General features: G+C 37.9%; 1 protein-coding gene across 2 annotated transcripts in view; it reads right to left on the reverse strand.

Moving 5' to 3' along the window:
• The window catches only part of hmgcll1 (3-hydroxymethyl-3-methylglutaryl-CoA lyase like 1), a 30,443-nt gene that overhangs the window by 1,592 nt on the left and 6,640 nt on the right, over positions 1 to 22,211 (reverse strand). The window contains exons 2-8 of one of the 2 annotated variants that reach the window (XM_079855532.1): positions 21,532 to 21,609; positions 19,371 to 19,478; positions 19,128 to 19,223; positions 18,684 to 18,832; positions 15,625 to 15,688; positions 15,125 to 15,313; positions 683 to 808 (exon numbers count right to left, since the gene is read on the reverse strand). In XM_079855532.1, the coding sequence (XP_079711658.1) occupies positions 683 to 808; positions 15,125 to 15,313; positions 15,625 to 15,688; positions 18,684 to 18,832; positions 19,128 to 19,223; positions 19,371 to 19,478; positions 21,532 to 21,609 (810 nt within the window). The remainder of the gene's footprint in view (positions 1 to 682; positions 809 to 15,124; positions 15,314 to 15,624; positions 15,689 to 18,683; positions 18,833 to 19,127; positions 19,224 to 19,370; positions 19,479 to 21,531; positions 21,610 to 22,211) is intronic. The other variant, XM_079855533.1, reaches the window with a different exon arrangement.

A 22,211-nucleotide genomic window follows, 5' to 3' on the forward strand; every position in this document is an offset into this window, starting at 1 on the left:
TTAGGCCAAACGGAGGGGAAAACGTTCCGTCAGTTCTGCCAATCAAAACGCATCGCGTATAGGCCAGAAAGCTGTTGCCATAATCTTTTGCCATAATGCTGTTTAAGGAGTAGACAAAGTTCACTACAATCTTCAATGATAAACCTACTCTTGTAATAACTGTTCTGTTAATAACCCTCTGCTGATCCGACTCTTCTTGTGCTGGGATACAAACATGCGAAAGTATGATCTGCAATTTTCATGAAAGACATGGAGCTGTCAGCCCAGAACATATACTACATATACATATAGAACATATACAACACAATCTCATGAAAGTGCGTATCTATACCACGAATGATATTTCTCGTATCATTTATACGCCAGAATGAGTTTTCGCGTTCAAATGACACGCACTGTAAACCCCTTGGGTAGGATTAGGGGTGAGGAGTGCGTGCATATTACACGCCATAAACTGCGTATCATATGTACGCAAAAACTCATTTTGGCGTATAAATGATATGAGAAATATCATTTGTGTTATAGATACGCACTTTCATGAGATCGGGCTCACACATACTACCTAGATTGTAACAATACAAATCAGGTTGAACTTTGGTGACAGGACACTTCAAGTGTCTAAACGTTCTGTTGTTTATTAACGTAACATTCTTGATGATCAATATAGAAAACCAAGACTTACGGTTTCAATTCCAAGACCATGAAGCATATATAAAACATCCTCTGTAGAAACATTGCCAGACGCTCCCTTGGCATACGGGCATCCTCCGAGGCCGGCAACCGAGGAGTCGACCACAGAAACCCCCATCTGCCAAACGCAAATGAAGAAGGCCAGTTAAAACCAACCTACGAGACCCAGGGGTGTAAAACCTGAGAACAATAGTCTCCATTATCTCAAGGTATTTGCGTGTTACTCAGTTTCCTGCAGATTGGCATATATAGAACATCTGGTACATTATAGAGCACCTGTACCTTCTATTGGACTGCATTTTTCTTGGAAGTCCCATTTAACCAGGCATTACTTGAACCAGGATATGATGCTATGGTAATTCTACCCTGGGTATTAATCACATATTAAAGAAAACATGAGGGTGAATGAGGAGATTTATTTTAATGTAATAAATGTGTTCTTTCAGGGTCGAATGTGAGCACAAAATGGGAAATAACAATCGTAAATGACCTCTGTTGGGACAGCACTCCCTTTTCCAAAACCAGATTTTGCTAATGTGAAAGATACTTGGTTTTGGCAAACGGGAGATCCGTTTGAACCCAAGGCGAAATAATAATTCAATGTTAATCACGCAGAGGCACTATGGTTTAACCTCGAGTACAATGCCTCAGTCTTCAGTGGTCCTGAATAAATACAGCTCATACATATGAAAAAATAATCACCTGTAAATGTGTCTACTGTCTCCGTGAACTTGCACAGCGGCAGGTTGGATTGCACAATGTTCATAATCAGAGTAATTGTGGATTTTCAACGGGGTGTGGAAAAAAGGCATTTTTTACAGTGGACCACAAGTGTCTGGCCTCCATATGAGAATTAATGATGCGTTTTGGGCCAGTTTTGCACGTCTGCGCTTTTGTTGGAGCGCTTAACCAAACACCCAGAAGATGTTGCTAAGCAAAGGATTAGACTTAGACCTACTACTAAACTCCAATGACCTTCAATGAACTCTTTCAATCTGCTGATACGACTCCCTCAGTTTAGGAAACATAAGTTGAAGTCCTCCTTAAAAGAACCAAACTGGGCTCAGATCACATTTGGGTTCACTTGAGTTGTGACCGGGTCTCAGTCCATTATCTTTTACACTTTCACTGATGTAGCTTGTATTAGTACTATACTACTATTACATCGAATACTTGAGTCCAATTAGGGTTGTTCAATTTTTGGACTAAGGCAATGGCAAACTAAGAACTCTGAATATGTTGCTTAACTTACATACTCCACCAACACACTTTTTGCCTGAAGTCACTTTTTTGTAGTCTTTGTAGTTTTGTGTTGGGATATTTCAACACTCTGAATTCAGCGATATTTGCCAGGTGTTTTCTGAGTGCTATATGTTTTCCAGTGATCCTGAAGACATTGCTTTTGTCTTCAGGTGTTTGATTAGGATTGGAGATAAACTTGCAGGATAGCGGCCCTCCATAACCGATGTTGCCCATTCCTGAGGCATATTTAGTCATGTTAAACTAGTTATGTCATTAACTATTAATGTCTTCATTTCATTCATACAACATTGACAAGGTGGTCAAAGCTATTATTAGTGCTGAATGCATTTTCGACAATAATGAATATCTTCATAGAAATAAAATAAGCGAGTGATCTTTCTCTGTAAGCCATCATTGCCTAACCTGTAACAGCCACAATTATTTAATTTATTTTGCCTCTACCAACATTTTGTGTAAATATTACATTTATAGCGGATTCCACCTGAAATAAACACTAGTGGCAGTAAAACTTTTATTTCTTTTTGGTAACACTTTACTTTACAGTTACATGTACGTACTAGTAATGACAGTAAATGATGCATAATTACATGCAAGTGGCCCAAACCCTAACCCTATAGTGAGTATGTGTTGTTAATTGCTATTGCTAAGTAATTCAAATTATAGTTACACTCTAACATAGACACCTTTAAAAAGACACTGTTGCACAATACTGTGTTACACTTTTACCATAGTGCATGAGTTGTAAACTAATCAATTTTATGGATCACATAACCAGCTCCATTTGTATGGCTTTTCTAACATGGTAAACTTGCTCTCTAGCTCACCTGGTACATCAGCACTGAAACGCAAGTTACGATAAAAGAGCTCAAAGACTTGTAGAATCAAACTAAAATGGCATGGTTGCTTCAGCATATGTGTTTTTATCCCACATTTAACACTATTGGTTAGGTTTAGGGTAGAGTTTAGTTTATAGGCAAAACCCCTTAGAAATGTTCTAAGAAGTTCTGAAAACATTTTTTTTTTTTTTTTTTTTTTTTTTTTTTATGTTATCATTTTGCAAACATTATTGGAACTTTACTTTTGAATGTTCTCTGAACACTCTGAAACAAGTAGCAACATTAAAATAAATAAATAAAATGTTACGCCCAACTAAAACATTTCAGAAAAAAAGTTCCATGAATAATGTATAGATAATGGGTAGCACTTTATTTTACAGTCCTGTTCCCCATGTACATACTGTGTGCTTATTATAGTAATTGCAATAACTACTAACCCTGAACCTATCCCTAAACCTAACCTTAACCCATGCAGTTACCTTGTATTACCCAGTACTTTCTTAGTTAAGTACACTGTAAGTACACATAAGTGCATGTACTGTAAAATAAAGTGCAACCAGATAATGTTTTTGTGCTTATGTTTTGAGAACATTATTAAAGATCAGATCTTTTTTTTTTAAAGAACATTCTGTTAATGTTAATGGGAGAACGTTTATTCATCCCTTTGAGAGAAACTTGCCAGATCGTTAGGGAAGTCCTGAGAACGTTCCCTGTGAGCGTGACAGAGCATTAACCTTTTAGTGTCACTCACCGCTTCTGACCTGTCCCTGTTACATACAACAACCAGCATAGTAAAAAGTTGCACGTTTATATGTTCTGAATGAAACTGAAGAAGCTTTTAGCACCACTGACTGGACATCTCACTTTGAAAATGTTGTAAAACATGCAATAAGCAACATTATATCATTGTGCAGAAATGTCATCACATACACGTTTTCCCAATGAGCCTGTGTTGGGAAATGGAGTTAACTTAGATCACTTTGTGTTTACAATGCATGTTTTAAAATGAAATGAAGCAAAAAATTGACCCGCCGTACAGTAAACAGCACGCCCAGGACAACAAAACAACCTCTTTGTTAGACGCTAAATGACTGTGCTGTCGAGCAGCAAATGACAAAAAAACAATAACAGCCCCAAATAATTAAGTTACCGCATGGCTTCAGGAGATTTAGAATATAGAGCACAAGTCGTATGGATATTTTAGGACATGGCAAGGACATTCTTCTAAAATTCACCTTTTGTGTTCCAAGGAAAAAAAAAAGAAAAGTTTGGAACAACATGAAGGTGTGTTAATGACAGAATTTAGATTATGGTCTGATCTACCGCTTTAAATCAGCAGACAGCGTATTCCCTGCAGGAGCTCCGACTGGATATTGGCAGGTGTGTAAAATGAGTGTGTGCTGTACGTCGAAGAGCCTTGCAGGCCGTCTGGGTACCCAGAAGAACGTCTGAAAACTGCACATTAGAAAGCCAAGCATCTATCTGCCAGCCCCTCTCTTTCTTTTTAGAAGCATTGCAGATTAAGGTATTACAATGTTTTCCATATGTCGTCCTGACTGTCATGAGAATATTAAAGACGTTTTCCAGCTTCCCAGCCAAAGCCAGATGTCGGGAGGAGGGTGGGGGGAGGGGGTGGAATCCAACAGAGCGGTGAAATTAACGCTCCTATCCTGCTTTTGACCTCGATATAGCATCAGTGGATATCAATAAGAAGTTGTATTCAGGTCCATTCAGACCTTTGGGGCATGGCGAGCTGACCAAGAAAATAATAATATCTGCTTTCCTTTGCTGAACAATGCTCCCTAATTGCTAGCTTTTCTCAGCAACAAGGCCCTATTTCATAGCTGGGCCGTCTGAGTCGCTTGTAATTGTTGTTTTTGTTGGCGAGAGGAAAGGGACTCATGCCGCTTTGCACCGTACTTCAGATTTCCAGACATGGGCTTTTGACTTTTTGCGTCAGGGCAAGATATTCTGCAGGGCAGACGCTTTGTTGCGTAAACACGGAGTGGTAATTTGCTACGTCGCCAGTCCTTTCTGCATCCACCCGCTGTGTGATGGCAGACCAAAACGCACAGGGACTCGCTCCAGATTTGCTGACTGAATATTGTGCAAGGACATGATGTTCAGCAAACAGTGGTCAAACTGCAAATTGAAGCCGTTCAAATAGTTTAGCTTGGCTTAAAAACCAGATGTGGCGCTAAAATCACAGCTCACATTGTCGGCCCGAGAGCCTTGGTGTTGGAGCTCTCGCAAAGACCTGCGTACGGTTGTGGCGGAGTTGCAGGCGTAGGAGGAAAGCTCGTGAGCTAAAGAAGACGAGGAACTTTGGAGGAAGCCAGACACGAACAATGACCACCTCAGTTGACGCGTTCTTGCGAGTATGAATGGGAAGTCTGAAAGGCACAATGCAGAACGGTCTGTTTTCTGTGAAACGGAGTTAACTCTGACATTTCCACAAGAGATTACGTTTTTGGGAAACCCAGAGTGCCGACAGCTTTCCGATTTGGGACAGAGCTTCCACGCAGTAAATAAATAAAGCTGTCTCTCTATGAAACCAAGACACAGCTTTTCCCTGGTAACATACAGTATTTCTGAGCGATCTGTATAGCAAGACAAAATAGAAAATAAATGACTTATTTTAAAGTAAAGATGGAAATTATATTTCATAAGGCCCTACGGCATGAATGCCCTCTATGGTTTGGGATCACGGTCTCAATGCCAAGGTAAAGAACTTGCCACCTGAATATATGTGACTCATGTAAACACCTCTATATCGAGTGGATATGCTGGATGACAATAGTTTCTTTGTACGACATGCTTATGCATGAGCTTGCATATATCCACATACAGGCCAAAAGTGACGTCCAGAGAGAGTATTCGATTTTAATGAGCTTACAAGTTCAATTAAACCAGCAAAATATGAGGAAAATATGTTAAATAGGAGGGAAGAACAAAACTCTAAACTTGGTTAAGGTATTGATCTGACAGAATTACAGCGACAGGTTTTATTTTTCTATGCAAAAAAGAAAATGCATAGCAAAGCTCACAGGAAAAAGCATACATTGACTGCAACATCATCAGTTATTAATATTTCATTGGTTCTCTCTTGTTTTTGCATGTGTTCATAATTTCTTTGTGTGACAATCTAGACAAAAATGATGTCCGCACAACTTTGCATGTTTCATTGCGTTATTATCACACATAAAACCAATTGACTCCAAGCACAACTGCAATATGCTTACAAAATATTGAATACATTTTTAATAATATTTTAATAATGGATGAAGACATCACTTTTGGCCATGTTGTTGGTGAGTCCAATTCAATCCATTGGTAAAATGCATAAAAGAATAATTCAAATAAACTTAAGTCTGAAAGCCACTACAATGTCTATAAAATAAAATGTGTCTGAAAGTATAGTGTAGTCAAGGACATTTTCCTAATACCTGTAAACTCTAGTGCATTGCACCAACACAGCTTTAGAGAAAAATATATATTGCTGAATGTCTTAAAGGTTTCATAAACTATATCTTTCAGATTTGTTCATTTTGTTTCGAACTGTCCATAGAAACGTGTCCCCTCACTGACCAAGGCATTATTGTCCTGACATGACCTTTCACTAGAGAGAGTTGACCTGCCCTCAGGCCTGTGGGGGACGAACCAACACTTCAAATTCTAGCCAATGACCTCTTCACTGACCTCTTGCTATGGGACACAACCTCCACAAGCTTTTAGGAGCCTTTTTTTTTTTCATTGTGAAATTGTTTTTATGATAAATAACATTTCCTTCCAAAGTCTCATTTCCAAACTTATTTAAAATGTTATAAAACTAAATTTGAATTGTAAATCCACTATAGTCAGTGGAAATTCTTGATGAACTCTCATTGCTGTAATGCATCACGTTAAAGGGGTCATGACATGAAAAAATATGAGACATTTTGACATATGAGAGGTCTTTGTTTGCTCAGAGCATTTTGTTTTGTAATCGAGGCACAGTGTAATGGAGAGTCACAAAGAAACCTTTGTTGAAAGATGAAGCAGCGACTGTATTGGATCACAAACTGTCAGTAAATGATTTCATAATGCTTTGTGTGTAAACTACGGTTTTATATGGAAAACGTTTTCAAAACACTTACTCACTGCAATAGCGAGTGGGCATTGTTAAAATAATAGTTTTTCCACTTATATATATTTGTATGTTTGTGCAAAAAAAAAAAAAAAAAAAAAAAAAAAAAAAACTTCATTAACATTTAAAGTGAATCTCAAGGAACATATTAAAATAATAAAAAATCTATGTCATGACCCCTTTAAGAAAATTACTGTAATACAACTTTTTTCAGTTACAAATCAAAACTAATTTTTATTATTTATAATTTTTTTAAATGTCATATTTAAACGTTATATTAAGAGTTATATTTTTAGTTAGCGTAAATTTAAAGATATTACAAATACAACCATTTTACTTACAATTTAAATAATATATTATTACATCTTTGCATTACATTATAATTTCTTGAAGAGAGCAGACGTCATATAGTATAACCTGGATCTCCAACGCCGTGAGCAGATACAATTGCATTTAATTAAACAACTTAATAAATACAAAATGTTACACACAATTTTACATAAATGTAGTGTTATTTGTATTTTAAACAGTTTGTCCATAAAAATGGCGGTAATTTGTGTCACTTACAGCATCATACTAAATGAGCCAGTCTTTGTAAAAAACGCCCACAAAAATCACAAAAACATTGCATCTCAAAAGACACTACGGGATTTTTTTCTTTTATCTTTTGTTTTGGTGCGAGGAACAGACTACATATTTTGGAAAAATCCCTTTAGGCATCCTAGTTCTGATAGAATTTTGCAGAAGGAAAATTGTTCAATGAATATAAAGTTAGAGGACACACAAGTCGCAACAGATGTTTTTTTTATTAAACAGTATGAATTGATTTGCATCGCTCAGTTCACTTACAGTAACAAGGGTCACATTATTGGATTATATGTTGAATTGGTTACATTTTTCAGTTCTCCTTCAACCATTTCTTATGTTGCAGCTGCTACCAGCCAGTTGGCGAGTAACTTTTTTTCACATACACTTGGCGCTCGGCGAGTGTTAATTTTGGACTCTTCTACTAGATGTTGTTCCCGGAATGTCTGTGTGAAAACCGGGTGCGTTTCCCAATCTGTGGTGTTATGCTTCATTTACTCCAATCTAGATGACAAAAGGCTGGCTTTCACTCTGATGTATGTCTACTAGTTCCCTTTTTGAGATATTTCTGGAGGACATCAAATAAATCATTTTAACATGGAAGATGGACGAAGTATCCTCCCATGATTAAGTGTCATGATCTCCTTCATATTAGGTTAAAGGAGAGGGAAAGTACTTTTGTTTGTTTCCCAGCCACAACCACAGGACCTCTGGGACGGCTCAAAGTCTGCGTGCTGACCTTCCACACTTCAGACCATGGCTGTATAAACACAGGTCAATGCTTCATGCTCAGGTCAGACACTTCCTGAGAGAACAGGCACCCTACTGGCTGAGATGTATGTGCGTCTCCACAGGAGTCAAAGCTGTGACGAGTTTGTCAAAACCTCCCCTGTGTTTTCATGCATGTTTTCACAGTAATGGGAGCCGTGCTAATCACTCATCAGAGTCTATTGCAAAGATCTCCTAGTGACACTGAGCCTCGTAAAACCCATGCAAACAGTAAACGGTATTGAATTTCATTATATAACGTGATGACCTTGGGAAATTGTATTTTGAGTTCTCTGTAATTATTCATTATAACAATATCAACTTTGTCAATGATGTTTCTCATGAAATAGGCAACTGAGACATTTTTTAGACGTCAAAGAAGAATGTGTGTGTCTGTGTGTGCGTGTGTGTGCGCGTGCATGCGTGTGAAAAAGAAATATCTGTAAATCCAAAATTGATATTGGCAAATATTTAAAAGTAAAAATCTAAATAATCATCTGAAATGTTTTTTTCTCCCCTTAAATTTGTTCTTAGAACATTTTTCTAATATTCCCATTAAGTTATGAAAATGTCATTTCTGAATGTTCTCTAAACAATGTTTTAAAACCTTTTTTTTTCTTGGTTAAACGAACATTCCATTTTATCACTTTGCAAACTTTATGGGAATGTTACTTTTAAATGTTCACTTAACATTCCAAAAACAAGTAGTATCATTCAAAAACGTTAGATTAACGTCCAACTAAAATGTTTCAGTAAAAAAAAAAAAAACTTATATTAAACAGTATTAAAGACCAGAAAACATTGAACGAACCTCCTATAAGCATTACATGAATAATGCTAGTTCATAACTGTGGCAACATCTCAAAGACGCTTGAAACAAGTCCAAGACGACTGCCATAGGCTATCAACCAGCGCAACATAAACAAGAGTGCACCATGAACATCACATCTTAGAAAATACGATAATGACTGAACCCTGATCATTTTCACGGATGGTATGTTCCTGTGCCTAAAGATTTATTTAGATTTAGGACCACCTCTTAAATTACAGCTTTCCAAAGGTTTCTACTTGATTTATGATAGGAATAGATATATCATGGCATGCTGTGTCAGGAAGGAACACTAGTTCTGGCTTTGACCATCAGTGAAACTGTCAGACTGGTGCAAGTACAGCACAAATCTGTCTATCCAGAGCGGTCTGGGCTCACAGTGTTCTAGCCAGAACAGGAGAACTTCACTGCAGTCCATATCACGATTTTTCTCGAAACCCATTAAATAACCAGACCAAACCTATTTGAGCTACTATATGAGGGAGTTCATTTTTTTTCACCCTCAATAAGTCCCTGAGAAAAGCCATACAAAGTGCTATAACGTCTTTATCATGAACAAAAGCTGGGGTGACTCTGAGCTGACAGGGTTAGCGAAATTCATTTCTGGCTCAGCTGGTGGCGGAGACGACTGGCGAGCCCTAATGAAAAACTATGATAAAATCTTTCATTTCCACCAAGTTGTGCTAGGGGGTCAGTGGAGGAGGACAAATGACAGGACGTTATTACTTGCTCTTGGGGTGTCTGTGAGATATCGCTTCAATGCTGATTCACCTTCAGGAATTTGAGCCTGTTTCTGTCTCCTCTCATTGTTGTCAAAGTTACTTAACTTGATGTTACAACGGCTGCTGCGGCCTACACAGTTGTACCCCTGTACATTATTATACAATATTAAACAGGTCGAAATTTCAATTAGCAATTACTGTTAATTGTTTGTGAAAACAAATGCATAAAGGTTTGGCCCATACACAAAAGGAATATATTTGAAATATATTTTCAGAATATATTTTGAAATATATTTTTGGAATATATGCAAATATTCAAAATTGGCCCAATAAATATATTTTAGTTAAACATTTTCACAAACAAACAACACATTTTCAATTTATTTTTTAGATAGACCACTTCAGCTGTGGATGTGGGCATGGGAGAGCAGTGCTCTACCAGTAGCCCTAACCAGTAGGCCTAACAAGCCCTAACCAGTAGGCCACGGCTGCCCCTTTACTGACTTTATTGGCCTAAAATGACAATTTTATGTAGGAAATAACACACAGAATGCAGAGTTTTTTCCCTATTTTCACAGAATTGAATACAGTTATTTAATAGTGTGTGTATGCAGTGTTAGACACTGAGTTCTATCTTGTTTAAGTGTACTTCACTGTTGGAGTGTCACTGTTATACTTGCATCATAAATATTGTGCATATTTTCAATATTTAAATGACTTCAGGAAAGATGTCAATAAAACACAACAATAAATCTAATAATTGCACTTAGTGTTAGGTACGTGCCACCTAATATGGCCTAATAGTCCTAGGAAAGCAACTATCTGTCATTTTACAATGCAGTCATTTAAATGTAAGTACAGTATTTATTATAGCTGTGTGTCATAATACATAGTGAAATATGGTAGCCTACTGTTGTGTATAGGGGAAAAGGTAGAGGAATTACTATGATCAAAATACATTTTCGACCCTTCTTTAGCAAGCTATACATTTTATGACCATATATTTTGTCATATATTTGACATTACATGTTATAAATGTAAATATATTTCACACTTAACATCACATATTTTTGTTATATTTCAGAATATATTTCAAAATGATAAATATAAGTGAACAACAATGCAAATATATTTCAATGTATTTGGAATATATGCCACATATATTTTTGACACTTTTTTTTCTGTATGGGGGCAAATGAGGGCTTAAAGACCAGAGAGAAGATTCCCAGACAAATATTATCCTAGTCTTAGACCAAATTAGCCTGTAATCTCTATAATACTGTACAAAAATATTGTATCATTGGTTCTTGCTGATGCTCAAACGTGCTGCGTAACACAAGAATTAACCTCATTGGTTCTTGCGGAAGATCAAACGTGATGCGTAACACAAGAATTAACCTCATTGGTTCTTGCGGAAGATCAAACATGATGCGTAACACAAGAATTAACCTCATTGGTTCTTGCGGAAGATCAAACGTGATGCGTAACACAAGAATTAACCTCATTGGTTCTTGCGGAAGATCAAACGTGATGCGTAACACAAGAATTAACCTCATTGGTTCTTGCGGAAGATCAAACGTGCTGCGTAACACAAGAATGAACCTCATTGGTTCTTGCGGAAGATCAAACGTGATGCGTAACACAAGAATTAACCTCATTGGTTCTTGCGGAAGATCAAACGTGATGCGTAACACAAGAATGAACCTCATTGGTTCTTGCTGAAGCTCAAACGTGCTGCGTAACACAAGAATGAACCTCATTGGTTCTTGCGGAAGATCAAACGTGCTGCGTAACACAAGAATTAACCTCATTGGTTCTTGCGGAAGATCAAACGTGATGCGTAACACAAGAATTAACCTCATTGGTTCTTGCTGAAGCTCAAACGTGATGCGTAACACAAGAATGAACCTCATTGGTTCTTGCTGAAGCTCAAACGTGATGCGTAACACAAGAATTAACCTCATTGGTTCTTGCGGAAGATCAAACGTGATGCGTAACACAAGAATGAACCTCATTGGTTCTTGCGGAAGATCAAACGTGATGCGTAACACAAGAATGAACCTCATTGGTTCTTGCACACCAAGCAAGCAAGATTGAGCTTCCATTTATCATAACTGATGTGTGTGTTGATGAACATGTGAATAAAAGCCTAAATTTAATCTGTTCATCATATAAAGTGACCGTGTCTGTTCATATTTTTTTTACTAAACCGCTCAATTCATATGGATTAGTTTTACGATCTCTTTATGAACTTTTTGAAGTTCAAAGTGGTAGTTGCATAGCTGTCAATGGAGGGACAGAAATCTCTGTTTTCATTAAAATATCTTCATTTGCGTTTCAAAGATGAACAAAAGTCTTACGGGTTTGGAACGACATGAGGTTTAGTAAATGATGACAGAAAGTTTATTTTTGGGTGAACTAACCCTTTAAGCTCTAAGGGGGCATATCTTTATGATCTATGCAGTTATAGAGAACAAAGACAGCATTAAACTAGAACAGTGTAGTTAACTACTTTTTCAAAAAGAAGTGTGCCTGTTAAACACTGTCAGTTTTGAGTAGATAGCAAACTATGTCCATAACTGCATTTAACATTAAGTAAAAAAAAAAAAGTTTATTTTCCATTAATTTTTTTTTAAAGAAAATTAGTTTGAATTACGTTACCAGCCTCCTCTTTTCTACAAAACATTAAAAACAAACAGACAGCCAGAGAGTTAAAGATGAAGTTAATCAAGTGAGGGTTTCGGAGTGCTATGTGAACTTTGTCTTCAGTTGGTGGGGTTTCATCGCTCATTTTCATGTCTTTTGAAAAAGGACCCCTGCCATGCCACACAATTCACAGAAAAAAAAAGTGAAGGAAATTCATGGCCATTTCTGTGGCGCACCGACCTCAGTTAGGATTACACCGTTACAGCTGGAAAGAGACGGATAAACAGACAGGCTAAAAAGGGGTGGGAACCGGGGATGGAATATACTAGAGCATGGGGTTTTCCTTTTCCCCAGTCTCCCTCTGTTTAGTAGCGAGTGATGAAAGGATAATTTTCCCCTTGCCCTTTAAGCGCAGCATTGTCACAGAGTTCAACGGCCCTAGCGACAGATGAGTTTGAGCCCCCGAGGGCCCCGCTCTAGCCTCCATCTCGTGGGCTTTGTCAAGGGCCAAGCCACTGTCATATGAAACAGACATCTAATAGGTAAGCCTTTGTGTCCACCCCTTCACATCTGCTGACCCGCCCAGCCCCCAAAGAGCACTGGCGTTCTGCGAGGGAAGACAAACTCAGAAAGAGTTCACAAAGGGCCCTGGAGAGCTGATAAAGCCATGCCAGTGTTATTTCTGAATTGCGACCGCGCTCTGTGGTTTAAGGTTCATTAAAATTAAACCACAGGACGGCATTGTCTCATAAAAGCGTATAGTCGACATGTTCAAATATGCCTGGCAGTGTTGTGTAAGCATATTTTGGGTGGTATCTCTTGTTGTTGTCCTGTGCTATTTTAGGTGAAAGTACAAAAAAAGTGTTTAATCGCTGATGGTTTTGGAGGGTGTTTCAGTAGTTTTTGTTGTGCTCCCTGGAGTACTGTGTGTGTATGTGAGGTAAGATGGTGAGAGACTGTGAACTTGTGGTTCAAGTTTCTTTATTACTTCCCAACTAACATGGAACGTTCTCAGAACTTCGGCTAACGTGCTCCAAGGTTCTCTATGAATAATTATAATAATTAGTCAATTACAGATGATTTTTTTCCTGAAACATTACAGTTTTATTTGTTTCAGAATGTTCAGAGAACGTTCAAAAGTAATGTTCTCATTATGTTTGATAAATTATAAAATTAAAATTAAATTAAAATGAAATTATATTAATTGGTCAATTACAGATTAATTTTCTCCTGAAACATTACAGTTTTATTTGTTTCAGAATGTTCAGAGAACGTTCAAAAGTAATGTTCTCATGATGTTTGCTAAATTATAAAATTGAACGTTCCATTAACGTTCGCATTTTTAAAACATTTCAAAAACAGTACGATTTGAACGTTCAGAGAACATTCAGAAATAACGTTTTCCTAATTTAATGGGAACATTAGAACTCATTCTTAAAACATACTTTTGTTAGCTGCATAGATCCAAATGCATGCCTTGAGATTTCTTTTGAATTTAAGCCTGAAATGATATGCTCTGTCATAGTTATTTTAAACAGTTGTGATTACACGAGAACTGCACGAGTACACAAAGGCAGATGTGAATGTGTTACCAATGCATTGCCATTCACATACATATTTTGTGATCCTTACATTTTTGTGGCACTAACAAATTCAGTACTCAGAGGGCAACAGAGTTACCTTCAAATGCCTGTGCTATTAAACTGTATGTTTTATTGGGTAAGTAGTTATAGCATCCCTTGCGGCAACATTAATATTGCAACGTGTACTTGTGTTGTGTTATAAAATGTAGTATTCACCGCTGTCAAACTGACAATTGAAGAAGACAATGTATGCTGCTTCCTTCTATATTGCCCATGGCATGTTGATAATGTGATGTGTGATTGTGTTGCATTATGAATTGTGTTCAAACTGCAACAATGGGTGAAATCGTGCTTGCGTAGCAGGATATGTATGCATTCAAAGTCTGATAAAGCCTGATACATATGCTGTTTCATTGATAGATGTAGATGACTATACCGGTGACATACAGTCAAACCAAAAATTATTCAGACACCAGATATAATTTTTGATATTTGTTTACTAGTGTGTGCAGGACACTATAGTTCATTTATGTAAGTGAGGATAGCAAAATAAAGTAAACTGTGACATTATTATATATATTATATATTATACCCGGAAATTCTTCATACAGTGACTAACAGTAAAATTTATATAAATTTGGGACCAAAAATGATTCGGACACTTTGACCTGATCATGTTTTGCTGAAGTGTGTTTTCTTTAATTGCTAATGCTCTTTTTACACACAGACTGAACTAAATGAAGCATTGCTTGGTGATTGGTTGAGCTAAACTGGTATTATCTAATTGTGTAGTTAAATTTAACAGCTGACAGATATTCAACATAATTCAGTTGTGAGACAGTCTAACAGAAGAGTGAAATATTAACTGATCTGATAACTCTGAGTTCTTGTCATATTTTATTACTATATACTATAGCCAATAAACTGTGATAATGTGAGAAATGTTGAAGGTGTCTGAATAAATTTTGGTTTGACTGTATTTGATGTTTTTTACAATATTGTTTTTACAATATCCACTTCTCCCAAAACCCGTGTGCATGTATGAACAAGGTACCTCGTGATTGTGAGCACCTCACCTGCAGAGCAATGAGAATGTTGGGCAGCGCTTGACCGTAAGTGTCGTGGCAGTGCACCGCCAGTGCGTCGACGGGCACCTCTGTCAACACATCGCTCAGCATCTTGGCCATGGAGCCCGCGGTTCCTACGCCAATGGTGTCCCCCAGGGATACCTCATAACAGCCCAGCTCAAACAACCGCTTTGCCACCTGGGCCGGAACAGAGGAAAGCCATGAAAACACTATCCCCTCTGGAAATATAAACAAGATGAAGGCCTGCACACAGAGAGCTCATTCTGAGCGGTAGAAAAGCACTGCCGTGTTTCAAGCGTCATGCAGGTTTTTTAGCAAACATCGTAATAAGGGCCTTGTGGGACTATGAAAATTGTGGGAAGAAAAAAATATGCAGAGAGCTCAACACCCAGTGAGATTTATCACATACTGGAAGTCCCATTTAATTTCGCTTCGGGCTGTTATACACTGAACAGTTCTATTCGGACCGAACGGTGCAACGTCAGTACCTTTGTGACTTGTGACGGTTTTACTTGTCCCTCATACGGACAGCCGAGAGCACAGGAAACGTACCTGGAAAGAAGAGAAAGAGCTGTGAGAGGTGAAGTTCAGCAGTTGTAGGATATATGGCTTCGTGCTCTTGTGTTTTGACAGTTCAAACAGTCACGCAACATAGGGGAAATAAAGCCAAGTGCTGTTTCACTGCAACCACAAGTAGAGCAGTCCACAGCGGCCAGAACTGCTCTTACAACGGATTACATTTATCACGGAATAAAACAAAATGTTCAGGAGCAGGCTAAACATATGGTCGGTGCCAAACGGTTGTGACAAATAGTACCAATAGTGTTGACAGTAGGAATGAGAAATTGTGGAGAGCAACGTACAAGCTATATGTGCTTTCCATATGTGACGGAAACATGTTCTGCTAGAAACAGTGAACAAATAAGTGAAAAGTTGAAAATGTTTCTCTTGGGCTTGCGGTCGTCAGACGATACTTCTGTGTGCTACCAGGATTTCCGTGGAGTCTCTTCTTGAACATTAGGCGTTGAGTCACATTTGCCAGAATGAGTTCGTCAGACTGAAGTGACTGCTCTCCGTCGTTTTTGTTTTTTATTCCGTAAAAAGCAGAGACTAAAAACTCTGCACACATCTGGACTTGTACTTGTAACTGATACAAAGCACCACACTGCATGCACATCTGGAACTTGAATTATTTACTCATTAATTCTGGAATAATTTCATGCTGCTCTGGTGCCCCATCTCAAAACCTCAGAGGAGAACAGTCCAAAAATATAAGTACAACAATAAAAGAAACCGCTGGTTAAACCAAAGGAACTTGCTTATATAACGAATGGCTCCTGAAATGTCTCTACTCCAGTAGTTATTCAGCACAGAGACAATCACCTGTATCAAGTGTCTAACTTGATTTATGAAGCATTCAGTTACTAATAGGAATTATGATTTAGCAGGAAAATCATAATAATCAGAATTGCAGAACATACAATCATATGAGCAAGGGTCAAACCTACAGCCATTCAGTAACTACTCCAGACCTTCAGTTTGCCAAACCACCCCTCTGATTAACGGTGTACACAAAAAGCTCTGCCAATTCTGAAAAACATGCCATTTTCAAAGTTCCTTCAAGGGGGTTTTCAAAACCTGCTGACAAATCCAGCATGAATTCCATGTTGGTTTATGCTGGTTAGAGCTGGTATAGTGCTGGTCTAGCTGGTGTACCAGTATAGTCATGCTGTTCTCAATCAACACTGAGCTGGTGTAGCTGCTCCACCAACGGTCCCACTTCCCATGCTGGGAACCAGCAAACCAGCATCCCATGCCAAACATACCATATGATGGCCACCAGCAGTGCTGGATTTTTCAGCAGAGATAGTCAATTCTGGTTTTAGCTGTTACATTATCCCCTACACTGATTATGAGTTTACAGTCTTACATTCCTTTACCAGTCCAGATCATTATTTGTTTTGAGTAACTATAATCTACTACACTATCCTTTCTTCCAGTCAACCAGTTTCTGCATTGGCTTTTGTATCATTGGCAGATTGTTGGCCTGATTGTCATTCAAAATTAGGGTTAAAGTGCACGTAATGAACACTAGCTAAGTCCTCAAAGAAAATACTGGGTCTATGAAGAAAACCCAACATACATGTCTTCCTGTTTGGTTGCAATGAAATGAATTGTTACACCAAAGATGAATTTCCAGAAACTGCTCATATAAACAAATGTTTTCTCCTGTCTTAGTTAAGTAGTGTCTCAGTACAGGTGACTATCCCGGTGGAGTACAGTGGTGGCAGCTTATGGACAGACTCTGAAAGAAATCTGCAGAGAGCTTTATTTCTGCAAAAAATGCAAAGTTCTACACATCCCTTGCACTTTCATTTATTAAAAATTCTGGAAACTTTGATTATGTTTAATAGGAATGCTCTGGTTGATGAATTTACCATGTTTCATCTGTGCCCCCAGACATTTTTCTCTTCTTAAATATTAATGGTAAACAAATTTGGCTTTCTATCCTCGAAGGAGGCTCGAACCCGAGGCTCGGTTCAAGCTCAGAGCTCAACCCCCCTTTAACAGTACTATGTAGAGGGAGAATGAGAGAAATAGAGGAGGAGATGCGGACGTGGAGGGATGCCAGAAGAATTGTCGCTGGGACAGAGCAGTAATTATATACGCTTATAATTATGATTGACAGGACTGAATGATTAGGCTTCTCCCGAACCTACATTTGGAACTACTTTTAAACACATTCCTGGATCATTACCTGGATCGGAATCAGTACCTGACGAATGCTGACCAGGGGTGTGTTTCCCAAAAGCATCATTTGCCAGCTATGGTCGCAAGTTCTGTCGTTATCAGCATAGTTCAATGAGTCCGTGTTTCCCAAAACCATCGTTCTAACAAACATTCACAAACAGCATTGCAAAGTCGTGTGTTTGGAACGACAGCTCTTGACCTGTGGTTAGAAGCAGAGTTTCTTGTTTTCATGACATGTGGACTCAATAAATCCTTATCTTGAGTAAAATAAGCAAGCTGACATTCAGTACAATATATATCTTTTATTTAGAATACATACAAATGTCATTTACGTATTTTAGTTTGTCAAGAGATTTAAAGCACCGTTTTTGAAGAGTGTGCATGTGTGAACATGCTCTAGTGCGTAAGAACTAGCCTGTGATTGATCCTGGAAAAAAAGCGAAATAACTGAGAAAAATGAGAATAGTCCTCAGGTGCCATGTCCGAAATGTATAGCAAAACATCTAGCGTTAATTCGTTCTCAAACAAATTCATTAAAAGTAGTTATGACTCCACCACGTGCGTGACATCATTAACCAACGTGGTTGATCGACCACTTTGCGACAATATGGTTTCAGGAAACAGTCGTGACTAGCTAGTTGATTTCTTAAACGATGCATCGTACTAAGCAGCGAATTATGGCGTTGTACGGGAAACACACCTCTGATTTGCTTTCGATATTAGTGTCAAAGTGGAAGTGCACACAATGAGCACTGGCCTAAATACTTAGAAGGAAGCTGGTGTCCACTGAACACACCCGCGCACTGGAATGCCTTCATGTTTGGCTGCAGAGATGACCTGCTCGAACCTCTGTAGACTCTCCTCTATAGAGCAGTTGATGTTCTTCCAGCTAAAAGTCTCCGAGGCAGAACCAAACACTGCCACTTCAGTAGCTCCTGCTGCAACCTTTAACAGGAAACATTTAATCAAGTCTGTGCTTATAGATGTTGGCTTGTGAGTACAACTTGCTTGATTAGCAAGGAAAGCAATTAACAGAAATGGGCTAAACATTTACAAATAAATGGTACAAGATGCAAAGGTTGCTCACTTATGTAAGGTAAAGGGGCAGTGGACGCGTAGGCAGAGCGCATGCATAAATAAAGTGGTTTATTATACACGAAAAACATCATTGACCTGGCATGGAAGGTAAATTGGAAATGTCACTTGTAAATACATGTAAATGATGCAAATATTTACTTACAGCTGCCTGGAAGCCCTGAATATTGGGAGTCAGAACCGGGTATCTTACATCAGGAGACCTTTTAATCCCTTTCAACACTGCACTGTGGTCTGCCATCTGAAAAACAAACCGACAAGAAATGATGCTCAAACTTTATCCCACAAATGCCGTTTTTTGAACTCGAATACCAAACCCAGTGCTTTTCTGCGGATAGAAGAGCCAAAATGCCAACACGTCCCGAGGATCAACGCTGCACCTTATTACCTGAGCAACCCACTTTGAAGACACAAAGCTAGTGGCTTCGATGACAGGTAGACCGGTCTGAGAGAGCATGTCTATCAGCTGGATTTTGACTTCTGTCGGCACTATTTCCTGCAGAAACACAATGACACAAAAGTCTTGGGTTTCTATGAACACATCCCGGGAGCGTGCACATCTGTGAGCCACAACAGCACCATGCTATTGAGATGAATAATTTATTTGCCACTATGACTGAATGAATCGTTTTCCTGTGAATATATACAATAAGACAGTACCTACTAAACTCAAACCAGGCTCAATGGAAAAACATGCCTGTGGCAACATTTCTGAAAAATGATACTACATTGCTTCATGCCCATTCGCAACACTTTCACAGTGAAATGTCCAGTGAGTGATGCCATAAGCGTGTTCATTTTTATAAGTGCACATACAAATTTATATTTAGTATGTTCACAGCAGTTTAGAAATTAAATGTTAATACTTTATCACATTTAAAAAGAGACAACCTACATTAAACCCTACACTCTTAAAAAAAAAAAAGTTCTATATTTGCATCCATGGTTCCCAGTGTTGGCGGTATCGCATTACAAGTAACTTGAGTTACCTAATCAGATTACTTTTTTCAAGTAACTAGTAATGCATTACTTTTAAATTTACAACAAAATATCTTGAGTTACGTTTTCAACTAAGTAACGCAAGTTACTATGTTTTCCCATGTATTGACTGACAGCTCTCTTGTCCCCATGTTGAGAGGATCGTGAGTAAGTACAGAGGCGTTGTGTGTGAACATGATTGTTATTGTAGTTCTAGACCAATTGAGAGCTGGCATTTACTTATCTCACTTGCAAAAAAAAAAAAAAAAATCTGTATTACTCAAAATGAATACAAACAGTGACATGTAATCTCAGAATGTTATGCAAACCTATATTAAATTACACTAATATACTTTATGTACTTAATCTCACTTTATTAACAATGTATTTTCTGCTGGCCTTTGATGATCCACTTCAATCATACTAATAAGCAAAAATGACTTTAGATGAACATCACATTTAGATGCACATTTAGAACATCATTTAAAAAATAAAAAAAAAGGATTACTGAAGTAAGTTTTTTTGTTGTTGTTTTTTACTGTGCCCTCTACCGTGCAGCTGTGAATTTGCATTTCCTTCAGCCTGAGGCTTATTTATTTAACTTTTGGTGTGAAAGGGCCTTTACATTTGCCAAAAATATAACTTTTTTGTTGTTATTAAAAAACAAACAAGCAAGCCCTGCCAAGGTGAGAAAAAGTAACGCAAAAGTAATATAACATAAAAAATAACTAGGTAACGTAATTAGTTACATTTTTATAGAGCAACACAATATTGTAAAGCATTACTTTTACAAGTAACTTTCTCTGACAGTGATGGTTCCATAAAGAACATCCATAGAACCTTTCCAATGCACAGAAAATTCTTTAAAGTAGAAAAAGGTTCGTTAGATTATTATGATGTTCTTCACACTATGAAAAAAAAAAGGTTATTTTAAGAAATGTGGACAGAAAGGTTTCTTGTGGAACCAAAAATTATTATTCTAATGGCGTTGTCATGAAAACCCCCTTTTGTAACCTTTTATTTTTAAGAGTGTACACTAAACCTAACCAATAGCAAACATGCGATAAAAATACATTTGCTGAAGTAACCATGCCATTTTTGCTTTGAGCACTTTTATGGTGACTTTATGGGACTCACCCCGAGTGATCCGCGTGCCTGTACCAGGTGAGCTACTGAGCAAGTTTACTATGTTAGAAAAGCCAAACATTTAGAGCTGGTTATGTGATACAAATGTCAAAAGCTATTAGTTTTCCAATCATTGCATTATGGTAAAAGTGTTTTAAGGTTATAATGTGAAATGCGTAGTGTATTGAATGCAAAAATGAAGGTAGAGGCACATTTTTCCAATAAGCCTGTGTTGGCTAAATCATTCTAAAGATGTGTCAGAATAAAACATGTAATTAATGAGCTATCTGGTGGAAGTACATCATGTTTCTTTGACACAACTGCTCAATACATTTATGCCTTTGGGTTTATGTTTCCATTTTTCTTTTATTTGAAAGGAGAATGCTAATAAAACACATGCACACATGCAAACTCATGCACTCATTTTAGGATTGTGAAATCTCTACCTTCTCATTTTGAAGCCCATCTCTTGGTCCAACCTCCACAATTTTGACATGAAGTGGAAGCTTAGGCAGGTCTGAACACTGTAAATTGAAAAACAATGAGGAAGGAAGGACCATATAACAATTTCACAGAGCTGTACGGAAAATCTGAGATGTGGATTAAGACACTTCCTTTGTCAAATGGTGCGTTCAACTTCATGTTTTAAATCTGGTCTTAAAAAATCCTTGCCAGGTCATTTATGACATAATGTGCATTGGACACAAGCACTTCCTCTCTTTCAATGGTAAAACCAAAGCTTAACCTTTGAATTCGTTGAGTAGCATTACCACGGGCCAATGCTGTGTTTATAGAAGATTTGAATGGCTATAAAATCTCAGCCTCTTGATACTGAAACGCTCACTTTGAGGAACCGCACAGTTTCTTTAGAGCCGAGTTTGATTTAATTGTGCTGTCATGGAGGGAGGAAATGGATGTGTGAAAGGAACGATAAAAAGTTCTTTGTAAGAAGTTTCTGACAGTGTGCACTGGGTAGGCAGAGGAGAACCGATGAGGTTTGTCCCGTTATCACCCCAGGCCTGCAGTTAAGACAGCCTATTAAATTCACTCATGAATCAAACTCGCTCTCTTTTAACTCGCCGCTCAAGCCAGAAATACAGACTCCACTAGAAATGGATCAAGCTTT

This window comes from Squalius cephalus (assembly GCF_949319135.1).
Source record: "Squalius cephalus genome assembly, chromosome: 21".
Taxonomy (NCBI): Eukaryota; Metazoa; Chordata; class Actinopteri; order Cypriniformes; family Leuciscidae; genus Squalius; species Squalius cephalus.